The sequence below is a fragment of the Topomyia yanbarensis genome, chromosome 3, assembly GCF_030247195.1.
Source record: "Topomyia yanbarensis strain Yona2022 chromosome 3, ASM3024719v1, whole genome shotgun sequence".
NCBI lineage: Eukaryota > Metazoa > Arthropoda > Insecta > Diptera > Culicidae > Topomyia > Topomyia yanbarensis.
This window is the reverse complement of record NC_080672.1, coordinates 270442099-270461528: the sequence shown is the minus strand read 5'-3', so window position 1 is coordinate 270461528 and position 19430 is coordinate 270442099. Positions and strand designations below refer to the sequence as shown.

General features: G+C 36.8%; 1 protein-coding gene across 3 annotated transcripts in view; it reads right to left on the bottom strand.

Annotated features, from left to right (window-relative positions):
- Window positions 1–19430, bottom strand: part of LOC131689965 (band 7 protein AGAP004871) — a 326915-nt gene that overhangs the window by 266501 nt on the left and 40984 nt on the right. The window contains exon 1 of one of the 3 annotated variants that reach the window (XM_058975384.1): window positions 8270–9174. The exons of 1 other annotated variant lie outside the window; for it this stretch is intronic. In XM_058975384.1, the coding sequence (XP_058831367.1) occupies window positions 8270–8399 (130 nt within the window). In that variant the 5' untranslated portion in view covers window positions 8400–9174. Of the gene's footprint in view, window positions 1–8269; window positions 9175–19430 lie in introns of those variants that run through there. One more of the 3 variants, XM_058975385.1, reaches the window with a different exon arrangement.

The window sequence follows — 19430 nt, the reverse complement described above, 5'->3', positions numbered from 1 at the left end:
TAGTTTTACACATAAAAACATCTTATACATCAAGATAACTTGAGCCAATCCCCAGACACAGTCATTTGAAGCAAAAAATTAAAAATTTCTCAGTGCGTTTCTCGATATATCTCAGTAACCAATCAGAAAGTCAATTTTTTTAAAACGCCACTTAGTAGAGATTTTTTAGACAAGTAATGTAACTTATCTAACTCAGTTTACCCCAAAATGGCGTTCGTCATAAGATAGTACAGCAGCGACGACCTACATCAAACCAAAAGATTCGGAAAGAAGACGAAATTTCATCTAAGATTAAATCAACTAACACCGAATGTGGTGGTAGAGAATTACGTTATAGACGATAATGTAGCGTGACTTTACAACGCGTCACGCCATTTCTATAAAAAGTTCAAAAGTTTGCTTTATAAGATTATTGATTAAGACCAAATGATCTATTCATAAATGACAAACGAATAACTTAGCGTAGTACAATATTTATTTTAAATTAGTTTCATTTTAAGCATCCTTCAATTTCCGTGACGTTACTGCGATCCTTTTTCAAAACAGCGATATCTCGTTGCATTGTAACGTCACGCAAATCTTCAACTTTCCTATAACTCTGTAAGCCACGCTTGGTGCTATTTTTTAGTGAAAATTTATATAATAATCACATTTAGCAATTACAATGACATTCTACCTGAATAAAAATATAAGGCCGTCGAAAAATTGCGGTACAAGTAAAGTTTTTTTGAATTAAATTTTTCATGCCATTTAGCTAAGAGAATTTTTATTCCAAATCTGTTGTGGATAGATTTGAGCTATTTGGAGCATTTATTTATTGGACACGGCTCAGTGCGGTCTTTTAATCGACCCGGTGTAACAAGTTTTTCGTGTATATCACAAAAAATCATACTGATAGTGGCGAAAAGAGAGAAAGAGGATAGGATTTAATATTTTAGATATTATATGACATATATTTTGCTGCGTTGATTCTGTCAGGAATCAGGTTTCCAATGTGAGTTTGTAGGATAAGCTGGATGAATCATATGACTAAGCTGTATCATGCGAGCTTCAACCCACTCCCGAACATCGATAGCGTTTGGTACACTGCTATATTATATACACAGAAAAAATCTCAGAAAAAAATATTTTGTGATTTTAAATCAATTTTAATGCACATATTTGGAGCATGAATATAAATTTAAACTTAAGTTCCACCACAAATATACGCGACTTGTAGTGCTTTATTCAACGATTTTTTTGTTATTTTAGATTATACCCATTAGGTCATTAGGCATAAAGTCATTTAGCATAAATTCATTTGGCATAACGGTCATTTGGCATAATGGCCATTTGGCATAAAAGTCATTTGGCATAAAGGCCATTTAGCATAATGGTTATTTGGCATAATTACTGCACTGAAACGAATACTTTAGACGGAATATTTTTCACAAAATCAAAAAAAATCACTATAAATAAATTAATAAAATACTTGCCGTCGCCTAATGTGGCTACGCCACATCGCTTTCCGTCCGTGCTGTCCGACTTCGCTGCCGCCCAGTCGGACTTAAACTAGCTATAGCCCCTATGTTTGAGTAATCCGGGCAAACGAGTGAATTGCAGGTTTGCTTGCAAAGTACTTCCACTTCCGACACTATAAATAGAGCTATAAAAGACTTGCCGCCGCCTAATGTGGCTACGCTACATCGCTTTCCGTCCGTGCTGCCCGACTTCGCTGCCGCTCAGTCGGACTTAAACTAGCTATGGCCCCTATGTTTCAGTAATCCGGGCAAACGAGTGGATTACAGGTTTGCTTGCAAAGTTCTTGCGCTTCCGACACTATAAATAAAGCAATAAAAGGCTTGCCGCCGCCTAATGTGGCTACGCCACATCGCTTTCCGTCCGTGCTGTCCGACTTCGCTGCCGCTCAGTCGGACTTAAACTGGCTATAGCTCCTATGTTTGAGTAATCCGGCAAACGAGTGGATTACAGGTTTGCTTGCAAAGTTCTTGCGCTTCCGACACTATAAATAAATTAAAAAAAGACTTGCCGCCGCCTAATGTGGCTACGCCACTTCGCTTTCTACCCGTGTGTATGCCAAATCACCCTTATGCCAAATGACTATCATGCCAAACGTATGTTATGCCAAATGGCCATTATGCCAGTTGGCTTTATGCCAAATGACTTTTATGCCAATCGACTGTATGCCAAACGGGCTTATGCCAAATGGCTTTATGCCAAATGGCCTGACACCGTTATTTTACACGTCGATTTAAATTTAAACGGAAAACCAATGCACTTTAATGTATTTTAAAGCCAATATTGCTGTAAAATAAATGACATTTAATGAAAATGTAAAATCATATGCTTTTTGATGCTTCAATTGAGTGCATTCATTTTAACTTAATTTTCAATCAAATTTTTGTTTCAAGCTTTGTATTTTTACATTTGTATTGATTTACATGTCGTTTAAGTTTCATTATTTTTTGGTGCGATATTTTGTAATTTTAAATTTATTTTCATGCATATATTTGGAACATGAATATAAATGTAAAATTAAGTTCCAGCAAAAATACACACAACATGTCGTGTTTTATTCAGCGATATTTATTGTAATTTTACACATTGATTGGAAATTACAGTTTTATTAAACGGCAAACCAATGCTCTTGAATGTACTTTTAATCCCATATTGATGTAAAATAAATAACGTGTAATATTACATGAACGAAAGCGTAAAATCCTATGCTTTCTGATGCTCTCATTGAGTGCATCGAATTCAACTTAATTTTCAATCAAATTTTTGACTCCAGCTTTGTATGTTTACATTTGTATTGATTTACATGTCGTTTAATTTTCCTTATTTTTTGGTGTGTACATTATACATAATCACAACAAATCCATAAAATAAGAATACATCACACCACCATGAAATCGCGAATCCTGTCACATCCAGTCATCGATGCGATTGGCTTCTAAATGTCCGTGAACAGCAATCGCCTAACTTCTTCGTGCACTACACTCAAACGAAAAACTACCTAAAATTGAGTTCTTTTGACTCAATCTCGGGGTATCGTGGTGGAAGGTAAAATTAAGTAAACCGTGTTGAAGGTAGTTTCCATTTAACCACGGCAAAATTACGACTCATTGATAGGTTTTTTATACTCAAATTTAAGTTAAATTTACCTAATGTTGAGTACACCACAAGCAACTCAAAAGTACCTTCCTCCACGGAAAACCTCGACTGAGTCGAATCTCTCGTTTTGTTTTTGACAACACTAATAAGTGCGAATGCGACGCACAACTCAAAAGTAAGTTGTTTTATTTAACCGTGTAGTAAGACCCATTGAGATGATTTTTTGATGTCACCCTGCTAGGTTTCCGTACCCGCAACTACAGTTGAACGAACGGGGATCGCGGCATAACCTGATAATAGGAGACTCGGCGACAGCAGTGTAGTGTAGTGAGCCAAAACGTTTGCGTAGAGGTATTATTGTACACGCAGAAGAATCAGGCCTTTTCGAAACAACAAAACGTTTAGTAGAATTTCAAACTTGACGAATGACTGTTTCAAACTGAAATGAACGTTTCTCAAAAGTACGTATTTGGTTCAGTTCAACAAATTCTTCTGGTTGCATTTTAAATAGAAACATTGAAGATTTATTACATTAACTCATTTTATGTACCAAAACACTTCCAACATACTATTCAGTTAAACCCAACCATTATATCCCAAAAAATCTATTTAAATCCACCTAGTGATGCAATTATGCCTTTCTCATTTCTTCAAACTACGACTCCATAATTGTGGAAATGTCTATTACATTTTTAATACACTTTGCACTTATACGCTACGTGTCGACGTTTAATCCCTTGAGACCAAAAAAATCATGATTAATTAGTGTAATCAGTATTAGTTCAGTGTTGTCTTCATGCTAACTAACTTTGTCATGCAGAGGCATGGTGTGTGAAAAACCCTTTAAGCCAATATAATGCTATCGTAATGCTTCGGGTTTATTTGTTATGCAACTCTTCTTGGAAACTATATTCGGCATATTTCATTTCATTCGAAAATATTCAATGTAGCCTCGACAGCAGAAGCGGTGCATTTACCGTGAAAGACGAGGCAAGGTACCTCTGTTCGTGACTTACTAAAGGTAATTTTCATAAAACATTATTCGTATCGTGTAAGATATTCATTACAATGCATTAGAAGGGAGTTAATTACGGTTCTAAACAATATTTTGATATTTTTCGTTTTTGTTTATCTCATCGACAAGGCAACATAAGAAATAGCTGCAAATCCATTGCGAAGCTTTCCAATAGTATGAGTAGAGCCAATATCAGGCTTTCAAATTTTACATATTTACACTGGTGCTATATAATAATATTAGTAACGCAAAAACGGACTGTCAATCTCTGCACAGTAATAGCACAATATTTTACCTCTTCTGGCATAATACCAGCATTGCATTAGAATATAGGGTACAACGGCTCTTTAATATTGCCCTATATGTAGATCTAAAGCGGATAGTAGACTATGTTATAGTGCTTATTGGATACTACTTGGGATGTTAATTTTTTTTAAATTTTGATCAAGCAATAATTTCAGAGTTAAATATACATGAAACTGCGATGAGAACTTCTCCACCTGACATTCTTTGAATTAACGATCAATCTGCAAACTACAATATTAGGGGAAGATGGGGTAAAACGCACCCCCGGGGCAAAATGCTTGCTTACATCGAACAATTACTGAAAATTCCTAGAAAAGGTTTATTATTGCAAATAATTAAGTAGGTTTTATTTTATTATATTCAAAGTTGCACATATTTTGTCGCATGTAATTTTAAATGTTCTTTGATTTGCTGGCATTGCAAGGGAACACGTGTTGATGCTAATCGAGCTGACATTTCTTTGGGCTGATCAAACTGATTTTTTTGTTTGTGTCGTGTTTATTTGACCAACTAGGGAACTAATCTACTGGGCATTTAATCTGTGTGGGGAATACGCATGGTCTTGTCTAAGTGAAATGATGATTCATATATTAGGGGTTGAGAATTAGCAGTTCGTGAGAAGAATCAGAAGCTATTTACCTATTTGCAGCAGTTATATCAGCACGAAGAATAAATGGTCGGTTTTAGGTCAGACCGGACTAAGTCGCAAAACCTGTCGCAAAATGAGATAATCATACCACTGGATAAAGAATTTCTTCAGGTACATTCGACTTTTAGCTGATTTGAAATCCGTTACATAATGAGGTAAATGATGTGTTACATAATAATGTAAAGGATGCTGCGATTCAAGCTTTAAACTCGTTTTTCTCAAAATCAATACAATGTCATTTAGTCCGGTCAGATTTGACACCTACCATATGTGTTATTGTCATATTTATTGACTTACTTTTAGTCTAATTATGAAATCAAATTAATAATCTGTTCGCTTTGTATCGAATTCTTTCATGAGTATAAAACATATTCTAGCTTGATTATTCACGGAAAAGGTGACAGGTTACTTATTGTCTCCAGTCTTGTTCTAATAATTAGTGTAAAAATTAGCGTCATCGGTTGTATATTCGATATAAAAAGCTAGTCGTTTCAGATATTTCGGTAGTGCTTATTTTATACCGCTTAAAATGCGCTTCAGTTACCGAGTAATGATAACACAAAAATCGGCACCCTAATCACTTGTTCGCGGAGAAAGAAACCAATATCTAATTGTCATTTTATTTGCTATATAAATATCGAAGTTTATACATGATTAATAATACTTGTATTATAAAATCTGCAATTACGTAGGTATTGCCATATCTATATCGACCAATGTCTCGGAACACTAAAGGTAATTGCTTTTCATGGTATTGTATTATTTTTAGAATGTCGTGATTCGCCGGAATAAAGAAACAAAGAATAATGAAATCGTGAACATACCGTTAGATGCAATTAAACATGAGCAACACTCCCGACTGTCGGCAGTCCGGAGATGATGTGGCTTTTTTTAGAAACAGATCATTACCAAATTAATTCAACAAACGATAAATCTATCATAAATTCTCGGCAGCCGGCTGCTCAGAGCAATAAACATATGATAACACTTCTAGGAGTTGCATAGATTGTATCACTTATCGAGGTGAATCCAGATTTGTGTGACTCTTTACCCCACCCTAGTAACAAAAAGTCCTTCCCGTGGCAAACGTGGAGATGCAGAGGTATACACGGTCTACATAACAACATTTGCTGCACCACCATTCCTTTCCTTCCCCGATGACTGTAAGGACGTATTGACATTGCTAAGTATAGAACTCTCGAAACGTGTACATTGAGAATGGATAGCTACTCCCAGGCCCCATTCTTTGTTTCTCTGTGCAATTTCGCTTGTTCTGGTCAATCACGGAGTAGCGACTACGAAGTGAAAATCTACTAATTTCATAACCTATGGCTATTTAATGGTACACTTTTGTGAAATCCCGGCAGAAAAACAAAGCTACTTGCTTGTTCACCGAGTATGTTGGCTAATCGATATCATTAATTAAATTGTCCCAATTGATGTTCTATAACTGAGTTATGATAATATTTCCTTAGAGGGGTGCATTTTACCCCATCTTCCCCTATATATAAGGATTTCAGAATCCAGATCTATATGCAATACAGGTCGGACTCGATTATCCGGGGATTTCAAAAAAATCTCACCCCGGATAATCGAGTCATACTTTTGTTGCGTTATTTTATTAATTTAGGCTTCATTCGCGAATAAATTGAAAATAAACTGGTCAGGGTAAATTTTCCTATTATGGTAAATGTAAATGTACCTATTTTGGCCCTAGTCGATTTTTCAGAATTTCAAGATGCGATTTGTAATTGTAATTTGTTTATTGAGGGTTTTAACCAAACGGTTATTCTCCCGTAAGGTGTGATTTGCATTTTCAGTTGATTTTTATTTATTATTTATATTAGTAACGAGTGAAAGGTATGATTAGTTATTTATAGCTATTTGTGCAAGAATTCTAAGACAAACTGCAATACAGGCCAAACTCGATTTCCCGGGGTAAATGATTCGATTACTCGTACACTACAAAAAAGTAAGTACAGTGCGCGACAAAATAAAGTACGCATGATATGCAAAACTGTTTTTTCTTATATAACTCTTTATATCGGCCACCTAGCTTTATTATATATTCTAGTAAAATGTTCCAACACTTGTAATATTTCGAATTTTGATGGAAAAGTGTGTGAGTTATGCCAAATTATTAAGCTTTATTTTTTTCTTTTTTTCTATTAAGGATATGATTTTAGAGAGTCAAAAAAGTACGCATTCGAAAAACAGTTTTCATGTTGGTGAAATTTATAGTAACTAGTATTTAGTGTGGCCTCCCTTAGCTTTAATGACAGCCTGCAAACGTCGGGGCATACTTTCGACGAGGTTTTGTAGGTACTGACCATGAATTTTGTTCCAAACTTCTTCAAGGGCTGAAACCATTTTTTTGCATCATTTGTGACATCTCCTTTGTCAACTTGTTGATCCAAAATAGACCACAAGTTTTCAATAGAATTAAGATCTGTACTCAGGGGTGGCCATTCTAGAAACTTAATTCTGTTCGCACGGAAGAAAGCAGTAGTTTTTCGGTCAGTGTGCTTGGGATCTCGCTGGAAGATAAATTTATTTTCCAGTCCAGTTTTCAGTAAAGATTCCTCCAAATGTTCATTTAGAACTATACTATCATAGTCGTAGCTAGTATCAGTGAGTCGTTCCTTAATGCACAAATTTTGCATTATGTTGCCATCGAATAGAGCTAGATGTGTCACTCCTGCGAAGAGATTTCCATACAGTTGATTAGATACTAATCTATCTTATTTCTTAATTATTTGTCAGTCTTATCCGCCTATGTGACTGTTATTCAGCAACCCCCGTCCGCACATCCCACATATTCATCACAAGAATATTATACGAGTACCATAAAAGTTCTAATTGGCAATAAGTTTATCCCGAGAGATAGCAAGATGCCACACCTCATAACATTCCGGACACGCAATCTCACTTTAACTAATTAACTTCCGGGAAGTGTGGGTCTCCCGAAACACATAAAAAACATATATGAGAAAAGTTGGATAACTTTCCTAAATTGGCAATGTTTCTTGGTACGGTTTGGTGGGATGGCAACCTCCAAACCATGACCAGTGCAGGCAATACATTAGCCTGAGAGCCACAGAATCAACAGTGCATACAAATACATACGAAAATAAAAATAAACAAAACTAATATGCGTTCGTAACGGGTGCAAAAAAACCACCAACCTGCGGTGTACATGGACGATCCCGATGCCGTAGTATCCGGACGCCGTGCCGAGCTGCCACGGGAATTGTTGTTGGTGTTGAACTGGAGCATTTTGATCGGATGCGTCGCAGGATTGATAGTGGGTGCCATTCAGCACAGTCCTAGCATATGCGAATGCGACCTGACAGGAGTAAATTTATGTGTATGTGTGTATGCGTGTGATTAGTTCCAAACTGTTGGAACTACAATTCCACTCCCTGCACCTTTTGGTTATCGGTTAACCTCCTGATACTCGCTGAGTTAATTTATTTAAATCACACCTTGGCTTCCCACGGTTTACCGGACTCGTGTGGTTACACGAAATTTATGCGACCGTTAGCTATTTATCCGAAATGGGAACACACCCTCAATAAAAATCGCGTGAATCACCACCGAGGGAACAAATTTAACGCTCACTGAAATCACTTAAAGAATTTGAAGACAAACTTTATCGCTCCACTCGAACCTTGTTAGCACGTACAGCTGATGAAAAACTTTTCGATAAACTTTAACTTCACCAAAATGCAAAAGATTCACAACGCGCGCCAGAAGCGAACAAAGCCACCAGCGAACTACTCTCTTAATACACTCCCTCACCTGGCAACGTTTTACCGAATTCAGACAAAATGTGGCCGTTTCACTTCACTTGCCTCTTGCTGTAACCTACACACCCTTAGATATCTGGGTTGAACCGACGACTCGACCTATTGTTCCGCGAGGGATACGACAGGAACGAACCACAAAAAAGCAAAGGAGAGCGACAATACTCGACAAAAGGCAAGGAATCTGCGTACATACAATATTCATGCACCTTTTCTCGGTAAAGGACACGAACGTCGACTGGCTGACTGGCTGGCAGCTTGGTTCCGGTTCCCGAAATCGCAATACGCTAGCTGTAGCAAGTAGTAGCTGCCGGACTGGTATATACGCGCGATGCCGTCGAGTAATAGCTAGCACAGTACATATGTATATGTATAGCATGAAAAAAAGGCTCGAGGAAAGCAACGTGCTTCCAACCACCAGCGACGAGCCCAAGAGAGAGAGTTTATCTATCCTTTCGTATTCGGCGTTTTATCGAGGTGTGGAGTAAAGAGCACGGTGCGATAGAAGGAAATTTGTTGGCCAAAACTGAGCATCGAGCGTAACAGGTGATTCGGGTTGCATGGATTCTTCAACAAAGGCATGTACCAGCTGTCGTTCATACCTTGATGGTCCATACAAAAGAAATATGATTAAAATTAAGGTTTCAATACGACTTAGGACCAAAAAAATCGCTTAAGCGTTTATGCTAGTATTGTATAGATTCCCGTTCAAGAAAGTTCGTCAATCTTTAAATTGCAGAGAAGGAATTTTTAAATTATTCGCACTTTCATGCATCATATTAATTGTGTCGAAATAGAGACAGGAATGATATTGTCACGTCATTTTTTCTGTAGTTAAAGCGGACACCTGATGCTCTACTGTTCACCAACAACCATGCGTCTCCATCAAACGCAACCGATCAGCTACAAGCAATTTCACCGAGTGTGCAACGTACACGAAAACAAAGCACTCCGGAGGGATTGCTTCAGAGCGGCGGAGAAAGAGAGTAGCCACAGCGAACACAAATCTGACGCATGCGTTCATCCTCGCTGCCCCAAATACTACACATCTCATCAGCATCAACAAAACAACGGCAAATCCACAACTGGTGGTGTGTCCTTTATCAACTCGTGCTCGACGCCTTTACGAAGAGCTTGCCCCTCGAAACTCGACGCCAGCATGTTTCTGGGTGGGCGTTTGGTTGACTGAACCCATGTCTAATGGAATGGAGTCCACATACTAAACTCGTAAGCAGAATATTTCCACACCAGAGAACTGTGACCAAAGAAAATAACGCTTTTATGTGTTTTCTGAGTGAAATCATAATACAATCACATTCTAGCAGCCACCTGATTCAACACACGCCGCTCTCGATTAGCGCCTATCGGCTCCCATTCCGTGCGTGTCGAGCAAAACAGCGACGCAACAGCCTCGGAAAGGAAGACAGACGGAGCCTTGAAATGGGCGGGCCGCAGAAGGGCTACTGTTGCTGCTGCTGCTGCTAATGCTGCTGAGCGTGCTAGCTTCAAAATCGCACACCAAAATGGAATTTTCAAACAGAGTCAGGGTAAGGCGTGCAGCATAAATTCCGATGAATATCAACAGGATATGCGGTGAAAACACATAACTAGCTCGCAAACAATAGACGAAATCAAGCTCTGGCTGGTACCTACGTTTCTTTCCCCTCGTTGGCACATGAAACGGTAAACGAGCTAGACACTGGTTGCTACAGGGATTTGATGATTTTTGTAGTGGGGTTGATGCTCTTAGCAAAAATTGGATTCTCATAACTGTGGGATACCTGCCCTGGAGGGTGATCAGTTGGACTGGATATATATTTTTATGTGATATTTAGAACCAATACCACTCCGTTCAAATACACTATCGTTAAAGAAGCAAAACAAAATTCCATTAGATGATGCCACGAGAGTTACAGATCTCTACATGGAAACAATACACGGGAACGAACGACGACGAAGGACGAATCTTTAACGACTTTCAGATGGGTTCTTTATTTTCATAACGAGTTTCTCGCAAATACTGCAAAACTATTGGTTTATAACGAACTAGCTAATACCCATCGCGCGTTGCTGCGATTTTCAACGAAATAGGAGGCAAGCACAATTTGGTCCGAAGCGCCATCTGGCAGGCAGATATATATATATAGTATATATATAGATATAGTATAGTATATATATATATATATATAGTAGTATAGTTTAGTATATAGTATATATATATATATATATATATATATAGTATATATATATATATATATATATATATATATATATATGTATATATATATATATATATATATATATATATGTATATATATATATATATATATATATATATATATATATATATATATATATATATATATATATATATATATATATATATATATATATATATATATATATATATATATATATATATATATATACTATATACTATATCTATACTATACTATATATATATATACTACAGGGTGTTTGGTTCATGAGTAAGAATCTCTCGAGGGGTGATTTACTGTCATATTTGGAGCAAAAATCGTTCTACCCATACCATCAAATCTCAATCGTTACAGAGTTATTGAACTTTTTGTGTAAAAAACTTGTTTATCTTAAAACACTTCTAACTCAAAAACTATACCTCGTATTTTAAATTTAAAATTTTCTATTAAATAATGTTCTCATATCTTTCAGATAATTAGTTTTAATTACCTTTTAGTTGTAAAGTAGTTAAAAGTTAGTGTTTTTGATGAAATTTTTGTCAATTTTCTCAAAATAATGATATATCAATATCTATTATCCAAAAGTTGGGTTTGAGGACGATTCATAATTTGTTCTTCAACATAATATTCCTATCTCTTCTCGTTTTCTTGTAATTTGACTTCTAAACTTTTCCTATAATTGACATGCAAGTTCTTAAAAGACTCTAATCTAAAACATATGCTTTATATCGCTATTATCAGGGCTTCATTGGAAAGCTGAGAAAATTTCCTTTCGATGTATGTACAGATATCTTTTAGTTAAGTGTACTTTTTACTAGTAAAATAACTCAAAAGTTTTTTAGTGATTTTTGTAATTATTGTAATTATTAATCAACTAAATTTATCGTCACTATTGTTCATTTGGTGCCCCTTAATATTCTCTACAACTTGTTATTTGACACTTTATCCCTATCGCTTTTCATTTCGCTGCAATTTAATAGTTAACACAGCATGGCCTTATCACAAATGCAGTGGGTTCGAAATCGTTGTTTTTGCATATGAAACGAGAAGATAAAAATGATTTTGCTTCAAAACTAAAAGAGATAATTGAATGGAATCAAAGGAAGAATTGTAGAACTTGCTGAGATGCATTAATTCCATGATAATAATGGTGAAGTTTATTATTTACTATTTTAAGAAAATAACGAAAATGCTAATAATAACACTAACTTTAAACTAATTAACTTCAAAACATTCACTTAACTGAAAGGTATTAATACATTTTTCTCTGCAAAATTTTCCTGGCTTTCGAATAAAAATAAGAAAAGGTACAATAAATGCACTACTTTTCAATAAGAGCTAGTATTAGTGAATATGCGATAAAAATATCCAAGTTCAATAACCCAAACACATGAAAACAAGACGAGATAAGTGTATCATGTCAAAGAACAAATTATACAAGTTTTCAAGACTAAAATTGTTAAATTTTACATAAATTACTGTGAAAAGATTACTTAACCTCATTAGCTGAAACATTTGAGGACATGGAAGTGGAAAATTTTCTCACCTATCAAATGGATCTAAGATTTGAAATACAAAGTATATTTTTGAGTTAGAGCTTTTAAGAGCAGACAAAGGTTTTAACACAAAAAGGTTCAATAACTTAGTAACGGTTAATATATAGGTATATATAGTATAGTAGTATATATATATATAGTAGTAGTATATATATAGTATATATATATATATAGTATATATATAGTATATATATATATATATATATATTATATATATATATATATATATATATATATATATATATATATATATATATATATATATATATATATATATATATATATATATATATATATATACATATATATATATATATATATATATATATATATATATATATATATATATATATATATATATATATATATATATATATATATATATATATATATATATATATATATTGATTTTTTGATTTGTGAACTTCAGTCACGGTTTTCGCCATGTTATTACCGAATCGATTTTCTGTGATTGAATTTATTCACAACTTTACGAACATTAGGGGGAAGTGGCCCAATTCGGACCCCAAGTGTTTCCCGGCTATGGTAATATTATGAAAAACTTATATATCATTTTGATGACTATCATTTAGCTCTGTTCTATCTCACAAAATTTTGCGGTTTTTGTTTTCGTGTGAATGCGCTAGGGGCGAATGCAGTTTTTTGAAAATTTTTTGAAAAATCTGTAAGTCGAAAACAATAGTGCATTATCGTGATTTTGGATCTGCCTTATTAATTAATATCTTGTTTTGGGCGAGATTATCGACAGTTTTCGTTTAATCGGTGTGTGAATAATAGAATATGGGTTGGTCTAATTCGGACCATTTGCCGTATATACGATCTAACACGCGATCGCGAAAAACCGTTTGAGAGGAAAGTATGCGTAGTTGGTCGAACTTTCAGGAAAACATAAGTTTTCGCAAATCGGTTGACAAATTGTGACGTTATAGCTCGTAACCTGTTTTCAGGTAATTTTGCCTGAGCTCTTACTTTTTCTTGTATATTGACTACAAAGTTTTATATATCAAAAGAGAACTGTTCATTTCACAATTTAGTGAAAATCAAATAAGAATAACTTAGACCCAAGTAGGAAAAAAATTCTATTGCAAAAAATCGATAAGAAAGGGTGGTCCGAATTGGAACAGGGTTGTGGTAATTCGGAGCTTTCATGTACTTTTGCGCAGAACCGTTTGTACACAATACGGTCAAAGATCGGAAAAAGTCGCCTTAGAAAAAAAAATTGTTCCGTGCACATTTTTGGGTGATGCCAGTTTAACATGCTTGTTTTACAAGTTGCCAGTTTTGCGGTTTTTACATCCGCAAGTATATTACTTTGAGTGTCTAAAGATTTGGCGGTTAATTTGGCAAGTTTACTATGGAAAGTTTTAGTTTGAGTATGGAATAGCCGTTCGAGTCGTTACCTGAGGAGTTTTAAAAAACAGTGGTTTCTCGATAACGAGATTTCTTTTATTCAGTTCGTTTATTTAATAGGCACAAATGCGTTAGCTTGGTGGAGCTAAATTTTTTTTTATATTTTGAAAATCTTAAAACTAAGAGGTTACAGTGCACAAATATTTTTTTATATTGAAAGGAACATTTTTTACAACTATCTTAAACTAAAAACACGATTCGATATACAAGATTGAACAATAATTATATTTTACAATTTTTTTTACAGCTATCTTAAGACTAGGAATGTAAATTAATATACAAGAAGGGGAACAAACTTTTATGAGAAATTTCACAGTTATCTTAAAACTAGGAATATAATGCAAATTGGTTTTTGTAACAGCAGTAGGAGTTGTATCAGTAACGGGGGGAGTAGGCGAGCACGACGACAGGGAAAGAAGAACAAAACTTGCAACTTTCAGGCAAAAAAAAGAACAGTGACATAAGTTAGAGCCTCAAGCTGGTAGATGGTAGATGCCTATAATCGGGTTTTTTTTAATTCATTTCCTTTATTTGATAGGCACAAATGCGTTAGCTTGGCGGTGCCAAATTCTTTTGTTTTTACATTTTGGATATCTTAAAACTAGGAGACTACAATTTTGAAATATTTTTTTTACAAAAGAAAAAAAAGTTTACAGCTATCTTAAGACTAGAAATAAGATTCAAGATACAAGAGAGGACCAAAAGATATTTTTTATGAAAAATTTTAAAACAAGGGATTAACGATTTGATATACAAGAGGGGGAGTAATAGTATTATACGAAATATTTTACAGTTATCTTAAAACTAACAATATAGTTTAGTACACAAAAGGGGGAACAAATATTTATAAGAAATTTCACAGACTAGGGATACAATTCTATTTACAACATGGAGGACAAGAATTTCAATAAAGAGTAAAAATTACAGCTATCTTAAAACTAGAAATACAGAATACAAATTTGATTTTTTAACGAAGACTTATACTTGGTCAAGATATTCAGAGGGGGATTATTTCCACATCAGTGTACCAGCAGTTGTATCAAGGGCAGATAGAGAAGGCGTATATGGTGACAGGGAAAGAAGAGTAAAACTTGCAACTTTCGCGCAAATGGGAGATCAATGAAACAAATTAGCGCCTTAGTCTAGTAAGTCGTCGAGTACCGGATTGGCGGATGGTAGTCTTCGGACACGCGGGGAATCCTCAAAAGTCATCGGACCTCGAGTCGCTTCAGTTTTCTTCTATGCAGGCGTAGTGGTAAGGGCGACGGCGGTTACATAGTGGCACTCTGGAGCTGATCGGTTCCACAAAGCAAGAGGAAATTTCTAAAAACAAGAAATAAAAGAGAGGGGCTAAATTGGGATATTTATCGTTTTTATGAAAGTATAAATAAGGGAAGATCGCGATTTGCCAGCATATCTCGAACTGGGACATTGGGTGGTCTACCTCGGGCCCGAAGGGAATCCTTTAAGTGAGACCTGGCGTCCAAATACCATACCATACCCAGACAACGTGCTCGATGTCGTGATAGCCCTCGTCACAAGCGCACAGACTGCTCTCCGCAAGCCCAATACGCCGCAAATGCGCATCCAAGGTGTAGTGGTTGGACATAAGTCGGGACATTACACGTACGAAATCTCGACCCACATCCATCCCCCTGAACCAAGGCTTCGTTGATACCTTTGGGATAATCGAATGTAGCCATCGTTCAAGCTCCCCATTGCTCCACGAGGTTTGCCAACTGTTGAGTGTCCTCTGACGACAAATACTAAAAAATTCGTTGAAGCAGATTGGTCTTTCGTATATGTCACCTTCTAATGCGCCCACCTTTGCCAAAGACTCGGCCTTTTGATTGCCCGGGATAGAGCAATGAGAGGGGACCCAAACAAAGGTAATCAGATAAGATTTTTCAGATAACGTACACAAGGACTCCCGTATCTTCCCCAAGAAATGTGGGAATTGCTTTTTGGGCTTCATCGCACGAAGAGCGTCGATAGAGCTGAGGCTGTCCGAAATGATGACGTAGTGATCTGTGGGCAGAGTCTCGATGATCCCAAGGGTGTACTGAATAGCAGCTAATTCTGCGACGTAAACTGAAGCTTGAATAAAGCGGTGATATTATTATTGAAGTTACCAAAGCCAGTGGACCCATCGAGATTTGATCCGTCAGTGTAGAACATTTTGTCACAGTCGACTTCTCGGAATTTATCATAAAATTTATTGGGGATCACTTGCGGGCGTATGCGATCCGGGATTCCACGAATCTCTTCCTTCATGGATGTGTCGAAGAACACAGTAGAATCAGAAGTATTTAGGAAACGGACACGGTTGGGTTGTACGAAGAAGGATTGATGCTCTGTGCCATGTAGTCGAAGTACAAGGACATAAATCGGGTTTGAGTATTAAGCTCGACGAGCCTCTCGAAGTTTTCAGTCACCAACGGTTTCAAAATGTCGCATTGGATGAGCAATCGACATGAGAGTTTCCAAAATCTATTTTTAGCGGGAGAACGCCCGCCAGCACTTTGAGACTCATTGTATGGGTCGAGTGCATGCAACCCAAGGCAATGCGCAAGCAATGATACTGGATTCTTTCCAGTTTGGTGAAGTGTATGTTCGCAGCGGAGTGGAAACAGAAACACCCGTACTCTATCACCGAAAATATCGTTGTTTGGTACAACCTGATCAGGTCTCTTGGGTGTGCACCCCACCATGTTCCAGTTATTGTCAGGAGAAAATTGATCCTTTGTTGGCATTTCTGATTCAGATACCTAATGTGACATCCCCAGGTACCTTTAGAGTCGAACCAGACCCCGAGATATTTGAATGTGAAGACCTGATTGATCGTTACACCCATTAATAGAAGCGTGAGTTACGCCGACTCACGCTTCCTAGAAAAGACAACCAATTCAGTTTTCTCCGTGGAGAACTCGATACCCAGCTGGAGAGCCCAAGTAGACTAATTATCCAAAGTATCTTGCAATGGTCCTTGCAAATCGGCAGCATTGGACCCTGTACCAGAGACCACCCCGACGTCTGCATGAATTGGCAAGACAATCGTTAATGTCATTCACGTAAAAATTCTAGAGTAGGGGACTTAGACATGAGCTCTGGGGAAGACCCATGTAGCTAAATCGAAATGTTGTTGAATCGCCATGCCAAAAGTGCATGTGCTTTTCAGACAACAGGTTTAGTAAAAAGTTATTTAAAACTGGTGAAAGACCATGCTGGTGCAGCTTCTCTGACAGAATGTTGATAGAAACTGAGTCAAAAGCCCCCTTAATACCCTTAATACCCAAGAAGCCAAATTGTGTTGTCAGATACACCATTTGCTTCAACCCAATTATCGAGGCGAAACAAGATAATTTTCTCGAACAACTTCCGAAAACAGGACAGCATTGCAATCGGTCGATACGAGTTGTGGTTGGTGGCTGGTTTTCCTGGTTTTTGTATGGCGATGACCTTCACTTGCCTCCAATCGTGTGGGAAAATGTTACCCTCAAGAAACTTGTTAAATAAGTTCAACAAGCGCCTTTTTGCAGTGTCAGGCAGATTCTTCAGCAAGTTGAACTTGATTCTGTCTAACCCTGGGGCGTTATTGTTGCATAATAAGAGAGCAAGTGAGAACTCCACCATCGAAAAGGGTGTTTCGTTCGTGGTATCGTGAAGAGATGCGGCGCGGTAAGTTTTCTGTACCGTGAGAGAGTCCGGACAGATCTTCTTGGCGAAAGTGAATATCCAGCGGTTTAAATATTCCACGTTCTCTTTGGTACTATTTCGGTTACGCATACGTCGAGCTGTACCCCAAAGAGTGCTCATCGCTGTTTCTCTCGCTAACCCGTCGACGAACCGGCGCCAATAACTGCGTTTTTTGGATTTCATTAGACTCTTCATTCGCCTTTCTAACGACGCGGCGCTAACGAGATTGGCGCAAAAGCCACCGAGTTTACCAATAACTTTTGGGACTCGTAGCGCGAATCTTCCTTCTCCGTATTTTGACATGATTTGATTGACAGTGGCAGGATTAGTACGGTGTAGGGAAAAATTGATTGATAGCAGCGGAGCGATTTTTACCTTCTGAACTGAACAAGATGAAAGCCCGGACTTAAAATCTAATATTTCTTTAGTAAGTTCAATTCTTTCAGAATAAAGAAAAAAATATTCACTCTTTTTAGCGAATGCGAATTGCCGGGTCTTTCGTTTGACTTTTTCCGTCAAGTTTTGCAAAGGCTCCTAGACCACTTTCCTCGACGTAGAACGCCAGTTTGCCTTGAACTGTATCTCGCTGACAACTGTCTTTCATGTCTTTTCGACGATCCGGTTGATGATTGCCCAATATTTTTAAACTGAGCACCACTATGACGTATATGTCCTGGGGCACCACCGAGACATTGTTCTTGGTATACCAATCCATGGCCTTTTCCATAATGGCAAGATGACAAATCCCGCCAAAACACAACGGAACAGTTATATTACTTGAAGAAGGGAACAGACATTTTTCAGGCACACCTGAACATCAATTTCCTGATTGATGCACCCGGTTACGATGTAATTAGCGCTCTTCAAGCCACAGGAACAGATGGCCTGCCTCACGAGATATTACTTTGCAAATTTCGGCAGCTTGATATGTTTGAAAATCTCTGCCACCTTTTATCTTCTAGTCGACTTAAAATATTCCTGTTACTATGTTTTAATTGCCGCAAGGTACTACTGTATCGATTTTGTTGGCTATTTTCGGCAAATTTAAGACTAAGAGAAATGAAAGCAAATGAAATTGAAAGACGGAAAGGTATTCTAGAGTGAATCAGTTATAAACTTAGAACGGAAAACTAGGACTAGGCAGGCTCATATGGACATGATCGAAAGGAAATGTAAAGAATCTTTTGCCTTCTGCTAAGTATGAGTTGGGCGTTGCACCCAAGTCTATCGCATGGTTATTGATAGAACATAACTCATCATCATGTTTTACCGCCGACGCCGGCAAAAGAGACTTCACAAATCCTCGCCTAGAACGATCATGCGATCATTATTTTCCACTTCTGTTAGCATCAAGCCGTGACGTATGCATTCAATCGACACCAAGCTATCGTCTTTAAAATGAGGGATGGGAATTTGCATACAATGAAAAAGGTTGAGTCAAAAATCTATAGTTGTATGTATAGGAATCACTTCTTAAACAAAAATGTATAAAATCTAATGTTTCAAAAGTTTAATACGCAATTTTCAAAATTGGTTGTTTTCGTTACCTCTAATGTTTTATGAATTTTCAAAACGCACAACGCAAAATTTCAAAACGCACAAACCAAATCGTTGTCCTAACTCATAAAAATATTTCGC